The sequence below is a fragment of the Stegastes partitus genome, unplaced genomic scaffold (genome assembly GCF_000690725.1).
Source record: "Stegastes partitus isolate 25-593 unplaced genomic scaffold, Stegastes_partitus-1.0.2 Scaffold354, whole genome shotgun sequence".
Classification (NCBI taxonomy): Eukaryota; Metazoa; Chordata; class Actinopteri; family Pomacentridae; genus Stegastes; species Stegastes partitus.
In genome coordinates, this window is record NW_007578085.1 from 395,522 (window position 1) to 409,053 (window position 13,532).

The 13,532-nt window shown below is 41.0% G+C and overlaps 1 protein-coding gene across 3 annotated transcripts in view; it reads left to right on the forward strand.

The window, feature by feature from the left end:
• Nucleotides 1-13,532, forward strand: part of itgb4 (integrin, beta 4) — a 26,780-nt gene continuing 13,248 nt past the window's right edge. For 2 of the 3 annotated variants that reach the window (XM_008284319.1, XM_008284321.1), the window contains exons 1-17: nucleotides 4,159-4,739; nucleotides 7,350-7,432; nucleotides 8,020-8,102; nucleotides 8,854-8,955; nucleotides 9,071-9,275; nucleotides 9,362-9,458; nucleotides 9,583-9,754; nucleotides 10,229-10,492; nucleotides 10,596-10,685; nucleotides 10,774-10,896; nucleotides 11,357-11,524; nucleotides 11,629-11,705; nucleotides 11,843-12,051; nucleotides 12,136-12,239; nucleotides 12,335-12,430; nucleotides 12,579-12,711; nucleotides 12,867-12,992. In XM_008284319.1, coding sequence (XP_008282541.1) covers nucleotides 7,357-7,432; nucleotides 8,020-8,102; nucleotides 8,854-8,955; nucleotides 9,071-9,275; nucleotides 9,362-9,458; nucleotides 9,583-9,754; nucleotides 10,229-10,492; nucleotides 10,596-10,685; nucleotides 10,774-10,896; nucleotides 11,357-11,524; nucleotides 11,629-11,705; nucleotides 11,843-12,051; nucleotides 12,136-12,239; nucleotides 12,335-12,430; nucleotides 12,579-12,711; nucleotides 12,867-12,992 — 2,125 coding nt within the window. In that variant the 5' untranslated portion in view covers nucleotides 4,159-4,739; nucleotides 7,350-7,356. Of the gene's footprint in view, nucleotides 105-4,158; nucleotides 4,740-7,349; nucleotides 7,433-8,019; nucleotides 8,103-8,853; nucleotides 8,956-9,070; nucleotides 9,276-9,361; nucleotides 9,459-9,582; nucleotides 9,755-10,228; nucleotides 10,493-10,595; nucleotides 10,686-10,773; nucleotides 10,897-11,356; nucleotides 11,525-11,628; nucleotides 11,706-11,842; nucleotides 12,052-12,135; nucleotides 12,240-12,334; nucleotides 12,431-12,578; nucleotides 12,712-12,866; nucleotides 12,993-13,532 lie in introns of those variants that run through there. The other variant, XM_008284320.1, reaches the window with a different exon arrangement.

Below are 13,532 nucleotides of genomic sequence, written 5' to 3' on the forward strand. Positions count from 1 at the left end.
TTGTTTTGTTTTGGACTGTTGTGATTTCAGCAGCCTGCGTGGAGAGTTCAGCTCTGACTGCTCTGCTCATGAGTCCAGTTCACCTCGACAGCATCTGGTTCACAGTAAGTGAGTTACAACTGACGTGTTTACATGGAGGTAATGCCAAGAAGTGATAGTGTCTATCGCTGTGTGTGTGTGTGTGTGTGTGGCTGTCAGGGGGTCCATAAACAATTTAACATCACTTCTACCTACAATTAAATGTCTCCTGGGTGGAGACAATCACAGCTTTGTTGAGTAATTAAATGATCACCATCTAAATGTTTTAAATGCAGTGTTTGGTCCAGTGATAAATGACAGGACGTCCCTGAGCTCCCTTATTGGGTTCCTGGGGATTTATAACTTGGACAGATGTGGGATATTAGGTCTCACTGAACTGCTGGGAATCATCACCGGTGTTTACTGCAACCTTAACTCTATAAAATGTATGTATATGTATAAAAAAAAGTGCAGAATATGGCGTAGCGACTCAGGGAAAATGTCTAATTGCAATTTTCTCAACATATATTTAAATTTGTGCCATAATTGTTAAAGCTTCAGTTGCATATTTACTGCGTGACAGATTTAAAACATGTGATGGATCAGTACCATCCATCCATTATCTATACACCGCTTAATCCTCACCAGGGTCGCGGGGGGGCTGGAGTCTATCCCAGCTGACTTAGGGCGAAAGCAGGGGACACCCTGGACAGGTCACCAGTCTATCACAGGGCTGATCAGTACCATCAAAACACGAAACCGCTCCATGTTCTAAAACTTAAAGACATTATTGACTTCTGATGTGAATTTATTATTTTTTTAATGGCAGTTTCAGGTCTCATAAAAGCTATAACTTAAGAAATTACAGCTTTTTTTTGTCTTACTTGGTGCTTGTTTGTTTGTATTATGATGTTGTGTTTTTTGGTATATTTAGGACTTGTGTGGGGTTTTGTGGCACGTTGCTACCACCGGTTTATCTTCTTTAATCTCATTTGTTGGGGGAAAAAAAAGTTAGTGAAAAGAAAAGACAAACAGGAAAAAAAATACAATAAACAATACATTGTGAGAAAAAAACAAACAAGTAAATAAATAAACTTTTCTTTTTTAAAAAAAAACAACAACAAGATTTTACTTCGAACATAATAGGACCTTTTTGTAAACAGTCATGGCTCAGGAGCAGTATCTAAGTATTGCACATTCTGCAGTTAAATTAAATGAAGTAAAAATTGTATAAGTCAGATGTGCTGCACAAAGTAAGTCCTTAATTGCAGCCTTTGCGATTTGCCAATTGCAATTTTTTAATTTTCGTTTTGAAATAAATCTGCCTTAGTGCAAAGCTGTATTTCTTTCACACAGAACCTTTGTTCATTAGAAAAATGATGCCGTAGGTGGACCACACCCATCCAGCTCCTCCTTCGACATGTGAACGGACTGTTTAGACTGGCATCACCGCTCAAGTGTCAGCCAAGACAGCCAGACTGCAGGGAAGAGTTGTTTCTGCAGAAGTTTTGTCCCCCTGCAGAGAGTCATCCACTGTCTCAGCCAGATCTGGTTGCTTGGAGCGCGACTGCGTACGTCCTCTTTCAGGCCGCCCCTTGTGGTTTGTGCAGCGACGAGGAAAAAAGAGCAGCTTTCACCTCTGAGTCACGTTCGCTTTTAAAGTCCCAGATCTGGTTCGACTTCAGCCGTGATCTGAGTCCGTGTGAGTCCGGTTGTAAGTTGTTCGATAAGATGTAGTGCGGAGACAATAAGTGATTGTGAATAACCTTTAACACCTGATGTGTGGTCAGCTGGAGCTCAGAGGACAAACCTTTCCAGAGAAATACACTGAAAACAAACTGCTGGCACTCACACCGGCCCTATCTGGAGCTCCTGCTACTTCCTTCATAATACGACTGTGCTATCTAATCAGCCTCTATTCACATAGAACCTCCCAAACAACAATCCAACACCAGGAAGTTTATCTAATGATCAATAGTGAGATTAAAGCAGGGATTTAAGAGTTACAGGGAAAGGTCAGAATATGGTTTCTTCAAACAGTTCAACAAAATAAGAAATCAATGTGATGATTAATGTAAATTCTGATATGAACCAGTGTCAGGAGATTCATTTTAAATCTTTATCAGATGGACATTTAACAACGGGATCTGACAGAACTGAACTGTGACTTATCATATAGATTTTGAATAATGAGACTGCATGAAGATTTTCTTTGGTAGATGAGAAAGAAAGAATCAGTAGGGTTGCATCAATATGATTTAAAGGGCAGTCATGTTGATATTTACACAATTCAAGTTGGTGTCAAAGTGTAAACCGGGATGACGGTTGGATAAACACATGATGTTGATTAAACTGAGTTGTTGTTGGACTTTTGTATCCACCCTCTGTGCTTTACCGCTTCCAACTTCCAAGGAGAAGAATAATTGGTTTCTTTGATGTTGTTTTGTATGAGGTACTTATCAGTAGAAGGTGTTTGACCTACAGTATGTGACAGTGTGCACACTCCCAGTTTGGATAAGCAGACCGAACAACCGGCACAGAAGCTGAGCAATGAACTGCTGTGAACGGGATCAAAAACAGGTCCAGCTTAAAATAATTATCAGTTTTAGTGTACATTATATCTGGATTATTTTTACCACTTTACCTTGCTGTTAAACTCCCCTTTCCAGTGGGGTCTGGAAGGAGGTATATAGCTCTCTCCCCACTCTGCTGACAAAAACAGTAATTTTATCTTGCAAAACATGGGAGTTGCAAACTGACATGTTAAAACTCCAAAGTCAAACAAACAAACTAATTGATCGAGGCTGTGATAGAACAGCAAGAAACCCTGTTCAGAGAGGTACAATTACTGTGTGCATCACACAAATTAGTCTTTATCCTGTTTGGGAATTCAGCTGTTGCAGTAATTTAGGTGTTCAGTGTCTTTGACAGGATGCACGGGTTGAGATCAGGATCAGTGTCACTGGAATTTAAGTTAGTGGGCAAAATAATAAGCATGTCAAAGATTTGAGTTTAGTTTAAGTGTAAGAAGTATTGCTTGCCTATTATCGGCACAGAATTCCACATTAAAGCCTGAACTCCTCATCAGGAAAACAAAAACATTGGTTGTTTAGTCAAACAGTTAATGATCGCTGCTGCTACAATAATTCTTAAGGTGCTGCTCTAATATTAACTTATATGTTAACAATGGATCAGATGACTATGTGCGGCGTGAAGTGGCAATAGCTCATCGCTCAATTATTGTCACCACTGTAGTCCCCCTCAGCTACAGAGGGTTCAAGTGTCATTAGCTCACTGTGTTGGTTTTACAGTCTGCGGCTTTAATGTTTCGCTTCACTACTCATCGCCCTCATAATTATCATAATCATTGGACACGCAGTTTCAAATGAATGTTAATGTTGCTCTGTGTCCAACACATATAAACACTGGTACTGCTGCTAACATGTTTGCAACAATAACTTAGCCTCCTACCAGAAGTCAGCATAGTTAGGATTCTTTTTAAACATGACAGGGAGCTTGACTCATGCTAACTAAGGTAAAAGGCTGGAAAACTCTCAAAAGGCACTGAAAAAGTGTTCCCTGACATGGGACACCATGTCAGAAAATGCTCATATGACCTGTGTTGGAACTTATTCAACTTCTTTTGTTGTCTAGGTTGGAGGATTTGTTGGACACTAAATGGTGAGAGGACATTTAAGTACGTGGAGTTTGAACTGTGGTGCTTTCTTCACTCTCTAGTCAAAACCTATGTACAGTAGTGCTTTATAAGCTCCTTTGTCAACGGTTCTAGGAACACGATTAAACACAGTGAGCACCAGGATTGAGTGTCAAGGTTGCTGGTTCTCCGTTCAGGAATGCAAATGCCCTCCTTACTTCTACCAAATGAAAGAAACTGCTCTGCAGCCTGAAAAGGGATAACAGATATGTTGCAATCATGATGTTAATATCAAATATTTGACAGGTAGAAAATGTGCCCTTAAGTATGAGTACAGGATTGTGTAAACACGAGTCACAAAGCTGTTTCCCATAGCCTGCAGGCAGTGTTCTGCTGTGTGCCACTCCCAAGAGTTTGGGAGGAGGTTGTTGAAGGAGGGGCCTGACTCCAGAGTCTCAAGCCCACACAGGTGAACTCCTGTTGGGGTGGAATGCAGCAGGGAGAGGGCTGGGGGCTGACACACAGAGGTGTGGAGCTTTAACTTGTAACTGGGTGGGGAAGAGATAGAGGTAACGGAAGGGAGTTAACTCTCTCCGTCACAGCTACTCACCTGGATAGGAAAGGGATTGTGTGTGTGTTGGTGTGTGTGTGTGTTGGTGTGTGTGTGTGTGCCTGCCTGCGCAGAAGCTAAAGGAGGGATCAAGTCTCAGCACTCACAGTCATATTCACTCAGTTGCTCTGAGTCCCACTGCGTCTCATATCTCACGCACTCTGAGACACGCACCCGACAGAGGGAAGTTTAAGGGCAGATAAGTCAATATTTGACTAGAGGACGGCACAACAGAGAAGAAACCAGAGACAGAGGAGCAGGATTAGAAGTTTGTCTGTCTACTTTTTTGGGGGGGGAACTTGAACTTGGACACAAGGAGATTTTTTTTTTCAACACAGGTGGATACAGTTTTCCCAAAACCCCGGAGTCAAACAAAGCAAAAACAAAGGGGGAAATAGTTTTTTTAAATTTCTTGTTGGACTTTTGGACTTGGACTGGGCGAGAGCACAGTAAGAGGTTTGTCTGATTAGTAATCTCTTTGTATCATACATTTCCTAACAGCTCTGTTGTTTTCAGTGCTATTCATTTTAAACATGTTCTTCTAAGCAATGCAGAACTGAACATTTATTCTGCTGCTGCACGTGTATATGACATTGCAACAAGGTGAACGGCTGTAAAGTGTGTGTTATGTAACTTTATATCACACCACATGGCTTTTAGAGATGCATGCAAGACTGAGAACAAAGCTTTGGACAAATTTTGATTTAACTTGGTTATTTTCCACTGAAGCTTTTTTTTTAAATGATTAATTTGGCTGCTCTTTCTGCATGGTTGCCCACATCAAAGCTCAGACTACAATGCAGCACAAGTGAAAGATCAGACCTAAGAATGGAGAGAGAATTCCTTGTGTTGATATCGGCACTGTAGATGTCATCTACTGATATATACATCGAATCTGAACATCTGCTTTATTAATTTGCTTTGTCTCGTTGGGGTTTTTAAGTTGGAAAGCAGAGAAAGCTGAAAACACTGAGGTTTTCTTGGTGTCTTTAGACGTTTTTCTCTCAAAAGTCTCCAAGCATGACCCCCAAACCTGTTACAAAAGACCACCTCCCCTTACTGATGATGTCAAAACAGGGTCAGACACACACCCAGTGGTGGTATGCTCACCTGGCAGGCATGTTGTTGTCTGTAGACAGACAACTACAGTGTGTAACTCAGGGAAATGTCCCTTCTTTTTGGTGCCACGGAGTCATTCACATCAAAGAAAAAGCAGCATGAATGACTCAGTTCTATTTTCTGTCTCTTGGAAGCTGTAATTTGTGTCTCCCAGTTTACTGTCAGTGTCATAAACGCCTGCGTGCCTTTGATTTTCTCTAAAAAGGAGCAAAATACAAAATGCTCTTCAGCGACTGAACTGAAGAATAGGAGCTGGTTTGTTCGGTTTTCCTCCCTGACCCACTCTGGACAGTGATTTATGTGACACCTTATGCCATGATCTCTCCCACACATGCACACACCTGTAGCCAGCTCAAGTTCACACAGACGTGCTAAGGCACCTTTCCCATGTGTTTTTCAGGCTGTGTTTTTAACTCGGACAGGTCATTCTCTCGCCTGAAGGAGAAATTCCTTCTTGGAGTTGTAAATCTTCAGGGCACAAATCATCATCTTTTTTGTGTGCTCAAGTTGCATCTGCCCACGGAGACAATTACTGAGACATTTGGTACTACACAGTGCCCTTTGTTCGCCCTCCACCTCCTGCGTTTAGGGCAGATTTTGCGGCTTCGTATCTGTCAGATTGTTCTCTGTCCAAGATTCCAGCATGAAATTATAAAGTGGTTTTACTGCGAGGAGTCTGCACAGCATGCTGCCCGGAATATTTCCAGGTCCCACCCTGTATCGGTGTTTTCCTGTCATGATTTCTCCATCACAGTGTATCATGCCTCAACTGGCTGTTTGCGCTGAGTCTGTGCCTGAAATGAGCTATTTGCAAATAAAAGTGGTACACTGATTTAAAACGATGTACATCACCATCTATATTATCATCTAAGATTAGATTACAGTTATCAGAAGAAGTTACATTCAAAGTGATGTGTTTTGTAACTAGAATTACGTTTTCAGTTTTGTTATGTCAGTCTTGGTGAAAGGAATTCATGTGTGGTGTTCAAAACATTGTACAGTTAATTTAAAAATTGAATGTCTGTTTAAAGATTCGCATTCCATGATTTTCTGGTATTCATTCTGAATAGATGTCAGAAAGGACTGTTTCTTTAAGAGAACAGTAGTCCCAAAGTAGGGGCAAGAGAATTTCCAGAAATCTAAATAGATTTTAAAAATTGTTTAAAAAAATAGCATATTTCAGCAATAATTGGTCCAAAAGTTAAATGCAAACACTGCTCCTACATACTGTGTGTTACTCAGGACTTTAGTTTATACATGAAGGTTACTTTGACTGATGTATTCTGTTAAATTAACACAAAATAATATGGTTTTTGGGCTGCTGTGTTCTTTTGTGTTGTCAACTTACATGTTTAGATCGGCCTATTACTGGGGTTCCCAGTCTCTGTCACTGATTTTTTGATGACAAGGGCCTAAAAAGTTTCTGAAGCCCGTGCTGCAGACGTTATTTCCAATAAAATTAGGATTTTAATTAAACGTGGAACATGATCTCAGCAAGAAACATCTTAAAACCTGAGCACCAAACCATCTGCATAGAGAACTACAACCAGAGGCAAAGAGAAACCCTGTTGTTGGTGATGTAAATAAACAATCCCTTTAAAACAGTATGTAGGTCATTTCATGGCTATAAATTAAGGTATAAAAATGAAGTCAGTGTTTTTTTAAGAATCGTGTCATTTTATCAAAGTACAGTGTCTTTCTGTTCTGAACCACTCTGAAGTTTGCAGCTGTTTTCACAAACCGAAGTGAAGGTGAGGGGAGCGTCTGGGCCTGTTCACTTTCTCTGGGCTCAGACCAAGCAACATTACAGCTGGTTTGAGTTACGCCTTTGTCTGCAGAGGTTTCATCAGGGCACAGCAGCCTTTGTCTGAGGTTTCTTTTATCTCGCTCTCTAACAGTGATTATTGATCATTTGCAAATGTGATCGTTTATGTTTTTGTGTTGCAGGGAGGAGATGGGGAGATGGACGTTACATCTCTCAGTGGGGCTCGGGCTTCTAGCCGTCCTGCTGACCTGCTGTTATGCTGAAGGTGACAAAGACCAGAATCATATTTACTGACAGTAAATCGAACAAAAAATAGTGTTGGATTCATGCTAGTGAAATGTAGAGGCTTTGCTGATGTTTGCTTTGGTCATTAACAGTTAACTGTACATCAGAAAAGACATTTTAAGATGTCACCTTGGACCTCAAGGAAACAGTCAGTTTTGTCATTAACATTTGTCAATATATAACTAAATTACAAATTGATCAATCAAAGCTGTAACTGACATGTAACTTAATGATTAAACTAATGGATGGAGTTTAAGAAAGCTCAGTTAAGACACTGTTGTAGACTAATGTGAGTCTAGCAGACAGCAAATTATTCCCGGCTACACAGTATCAACAACACATGACGTATTTTGTAATTGGAAAGATTTATCTTATGAAGATTTCTTTATTTTATCAGTCTTTGATTTCATAACCAACTCTATCAGCAGAAACTAAGATGTGCCAAAATTTGTTAAGTGTTACTGCAGGTATTCTAGCTGCGCTTCATAGGTTTTACTCTCACTTTATTGCCTTTCTGTAACTCCTGACACTGTTCCCTCACAATCTTCCTCTGCTGGGCCCCAACAGTGAACTACTGCTTCGCTTCCAGGGCCAAGACCTGCTCCCAATGTCTGCAGGCTGGCAAAGGCTGCGCCTACTGCCCAGATGAGGTGAGAGCAGAAAAGTGCAGGAATACAAAAGATCAAATCTGTCAGTACACCTTGAGTACCATTTTAGGTGTTGGATGGTACACAGACTAGATAAAAGATGGACGTAGCCACTGTGACGTCACCCATCGTTTTGTGGATTACCGTTTTGAAGCCTTGAGTTTAGAATTTGGCCATCAGCATCTCAGTCTTACGAAACCGGACGTGACTAATGAGGGGTGGGTAAGACTAAGAACTCTTGGACTGCACACGCAGATGTGGTAGCAACTTGTCAATCACAGCCACATTTTAAAACATATCCCATTTCATTGTCTATTTCAGCTAAACGGGACCATAACTTACAAAATGAATATCATGCTGCATTGACATAGACTTAAAACTAGCAGATGAGACTATAAATCCTTTAGGATAAGATTTACTGAGGTAACAAACCAAGTGAGAAGTGGGGTCATGTCCTTATAGACTTCTATCCAATCAGAACTGTTTTTGCAACATAGGAGTCCCCCCTGCTGACTGTTAGAAAAAATGCAGGTTTAAGTCACATCCATGTTGACTTCCCTTTTCAGACCCGGTCGCTACGTCCATCTTTTACATACAGTCTATTGGGTACTACTATAGCCTTGTGCTGATGTTTGAAAACAGGGTTTAACATTATATTTACAAAAAAAAAGTTTTTATTCCAGTTCCCAAACTTTGACATAGTTTGGTAAATGAAGAACACAAAACTTACCAATCAAACTTCTTGTACACTCAGACCTTCAACGGGCCTCGCTGTGACCTGTATGAGAATATACTCGCGCATGGCTGTACTGCTGCAGCTGTCATTACAGCTCAAAGCAGTATGGAAATAGAAAAAGTAAGTCTTCATCATTTCACTTCTCTTCCAATCATTCTGTTGTTATTCTTTTGCCTTACACTCATGGAATTGTTTCAAGTCGTAACTTTCCTGTGCTTCCTCTTCATTACCTCAGAGTGAAAAAATCAACATGAAGCTTCAGCAGTCGCAGGTGTCTCCGCAGCAGATGAGCATGACCTTTCTGCCAGGAGAGGAAAAAATCATGGATGTGGAAGTGTTTGCTCCAACCAAAGGTCCGCTGGATCTTTATATTCTTATGGACTTCTCAAACTCCATGGCTGATGATTTGGACAACTTGAAGAGAATGGGCAAAGAACTGGGTGAGCATATTTGCAACTGCGATGTGTTGTGATGACTGTCAAGTGAGCAGTCAATGTAATATTGATGGTGAATGTATTTCTTGTAGCTTCACTGGTGGAGAAGCTGTCAGAAGATTACACAATTGGATTTGGAAAGTTTGTGGACAAAGTGATTGAGCCCCAGACTGACATGAGACCTTCAAAGTAAGAGAGAAAACGTGATACTGAAGAAGTCTATGCACATACTGTACTTACAGGTTAAAAAGTGGATACAATTTAGTTACTCTCCTTCTGTTTCGTCCAACTTTCTTGTCTCCAACTTTCTCAGACTTGCTCAGCCATGGCCCAACAGCGACTCTCCATTCTCTTTTCAAAATGTCATTAAGCTGACAAAAGACTTGAACTTCTTCACCAGTGAGCTGCAGAAAGAGAGAATATCTGGCAACCTGGATGCTCCTGAAGGAGGGTTTGATGCCATATTACAGGCTGCAGTGTGTCAGGTTAGTACAAATACAGAACAGAGGCTTTGCCTAAATTTGGATGGCAAAAATAGGCTTGAGTCCATAGCACTTGTGCAGTTATAAGATATGTGGAATGAAGTAGAGTTCAGGAGAGGTTTTCGTTCACTCAGGTTAATTCCCTATCAGAATTTTTAAAAATATGATCTAAATCCACGTCAATCAGTTCTCCCAGGCCGTGCTCCTTCTCTTTACGAAGCTTGATGAAATTCAACTCGGTTGTTTTTGTGTAACCTTGCTGATAAACAAGCAAAAAAAAAAAAAAACAGACAAACAACATCTATTACATACCGCTGCCTTGACGCTTGTCTTGCCAAAGGGATAATTGTCACTTTAAACCTACAATTGCCTTCATTCAGCAAAGGTTGCATCTTCTAGTGTTTTTTCCCAACATGTCCCTAGTTTCTACTAACCACTGTGCCTTCTGCTTCCATTCTACTTGTATGCTGCTTCTAGGAAAGGATTGGCTGGCGCCCACACAGCACCCATCTCCTGGTTTTCTCCACTGAGTCAGCCTTTCACTACGAGAATGACGGTGCTAATGTGCTGTCAGGCATTTTACCACGCAACGACGAGAAATGCCATTTGGATGCAAACGACAAATACACAGAGGATATAAATCAGGATTATCCCTCAATACCCACACTGGTTCGTCTGCTGGGAAAACACAACATCATCCCCATCTTCGCTGTCACGAACCACTCCTACACATACTACATGGTTGGTGGGCTTTAGCTGTTCAACTTTCATTGAAGTTGTGCTCTGGAAATGTGGTGTAGGTCATCAGTTTAATGCTTTGTATTGTATGTCCCTCTGTGTGCAGAAACTCCAAAAATATTTCCCCATTGCTGAGGTTGGTCTGCTGCAAGAAGACTCATCCAATATCCTACAGGTCATGGAGGTTGCCTTTGAGGTAAAAGCTTACAACTGCTTGCACTTTCGTTCAGTCAGATGGCTGTGATTGAACTTTGTTTTGCTGATCTTCTCATATGTCCTTTCAGAATATCCGTTCTAAGATGAGCATCCGTGCAGAGGACAGACCCAAGGCTTTCGAGGCTCAGTTCTTGTCCACCAGTGGACGTGTTGCAGAATACGGGGCCTTTGATTTCAAGCCTGGAGCGATTGTAGGTGGCAAAGCAAGATGGAAGCAACTGTAATCTAGTAATTTTGCTGCCAGAGAAGACAGAGATTCAGTCCGTCATCAAAATTGAAGTCTGTGTCAGAATAATTGTGTTTTTACTGCATCAAATAAATAATTACTTTTCAAACATTTTCATTCAGTCCAACATCATAAATAAAATCAGATTTTACGGACTCTTTAGTTGTAGTCCAGTATTGCCATAACTTGTTGGACTGAAACTCCAACAAGTTTCAAAACTGCTTAGAGTGAGAACTTTTTTTTTTTTTTCCTTTTGGGGGGCCTAAATGCAAGTTCCCCTAAAGTAAGTCAGTACATTTTAGGGTGAAGGCTTGGTCAAGGTGAGGGTAAGAACTAAGGGTTGGGCAAGTTGTGGTCGGGGATAGGGTAAGTTAAGTCCTCTGAAGTGATGGAAACATGAATTTCTGTGTATGTGTGATCTCCAGGGCCAGTTCAAGATGCGGCTCAAAGCCCAAAGAATGATCGATGAAGAGCCTGTCTGTGATAGGGCTGCAGATGAAACAGCAGGAACAATGAGAGTCAAACCTACAACCTTCAACGCTGCCGTCAATGTTAAGGCCTCAGTTTTGTGTCCAACCTGCAAGTGTGAGGAGGTTAGATGCACACATTAGCACCGAACTACACAAAAAAAAGCTTGTTGAAGTCCCCCAATTTAATGTAAATTCATGCCTGAGCGTCTTTTCCATCTTTCCTTCAGACTCCCATCGTCAACGCAGCCAGATGTCATGGCAACGGAAACCTGGTGTGTGGGAAGTGTCAGTGCCATGATGGCTGGTGAGACTTTAATGATTAATTCTTAAGAGAGAATAAAAAAATACATTTTTGACCTGGGTTATGGTACCTCATGATGGACAGGTTCAGGTCTTTGGGCTTATTAAAATCTTTTTGTTCTGTCTACGTGTCTCCTTCAGGCTGAGTACTTTCTGTAACTGCTCAGCAAGTGCTTCCGCTCTGGACACTAACCAGTGCACAGCTCCAGGTATATCGGAGCCTTGTTCAGGCCGTGGAGACTGTCTGGAGTGTGGAACCTGTGTGTGCTACAACCCAGATCAGTTTGAAGGTCCCTACTGTCAGTATGACAAGACCCAGTGTCAAAGATATGGAGGCTTCCTCTGCAATGGTATGCTAAATATATATCCACGCAACACACTGATTACCTCTAGAATCAAACTGAGTCAAACTTAACATTTTCTTCTCCTTTCAGACCGTGGCTCTTGCGTTATGGGTCAGTGTGCGTGTACTGAGGGCTGGGAGGGCAATGCCTGCGAGTGCCCCAAGAGCAACCAGACCTGTGTGGACACCAAGGGGGTGAGTAGAGCCAGCTATGCTTGTATGATAATTAGATTATCATGTTGCCTTTCATACATGTCTAGATTGTCTGATTATGTCTTCATGTGTACCAGGGTGTCTGCAATGGACGAGGTAAATGTGTATGCGGCCGTTGCGAATGTCCAGACTCTGGTATCGAGATGACTTCAACCTGTGAGCCAAACTTCCAGGTAGGTGGATGTATTAATATGTGTGTTTATGTCTCAGTGTATCTGTATATCAGTGAGCACACAAGTTTGCTTTGGGATTTTAAGCCTTGTTCCACATGTCTGTGTACTCTTGCCTGAACGTCTTTTGACGTGTTTGTGTCCTGTTCAGGCGCAGTTAGGTGTGTGTGAGGCAACGAGGAGTTGTGTCCAGTGTCAAGCCTGGAAGACGGGACAAAAGAAGGAAAAAGAAGAGTGTGACAAGTGCCCCTTTAAAATTGTCCTGGTGGATGAACTAAAAGAAAGTAAGCGTATGCAAAAAGGATTAAATGAAACTGTTTTTCTGTGACTACTTTGAATAAATAATTATCCAGACACACTCAGGAAGACACCATGACACTTTGACAGTAATGTGTAAATACACTCGATTATATGTGTGTGCGCATGTATGTTTTTTCAGAGGAGAAAGTGCTGGATTCATGCAGTTTCCGTGATGAGGAAGATGACTGTACCTTTCACTACACTGTGGAAAACCCTAAAGATCCGACAGTTAAAGATTTGGAGGTTCAGGTACTCGAAAAGAAAGGTGAGTTGCAGGTTGGATACGCGACACAAATGCTCTGTGCTCATGTGTCAGCAAGTGATGTATTATTTGTTAAAGCACTTTTCGATTGTGATTTTGTCTTTTTGAAGCCATTGTCTCCAAACTGAACTGTAGCGTTCAATGTTTAAACTATACGGCTTTAAAAGCCTCGAATATGTATTTTCTTAATCAGTTTCTTGCTATGTGTGATTTTTGTTGTAGTTTGAAGAGTAAAGCTTAGTTGGAAAAAATGATGGCATCTGTAGATGGATTTGTAGGTGTTAACTCTTAATAAATAATTACTTAGGAAGTTTCTTTTATGACGTCAACTGTTATTTATTTAGGTATGAATATTTAAAGGCATAAACAATTCAGGGAAAAAAAAGTTTGAAGTGTCTTTAAGATAACCAGTTTAACGTTCAGAATAGTAAAAGATAAGGTGTGTTAGCTTTTGAGCAGTTGCCCACTTTGTACACTTTGTTGTCCAGTCTTGACTTTAAGGGAAGTGACATTCTATGATTATTCAGAACAACATGGACACTG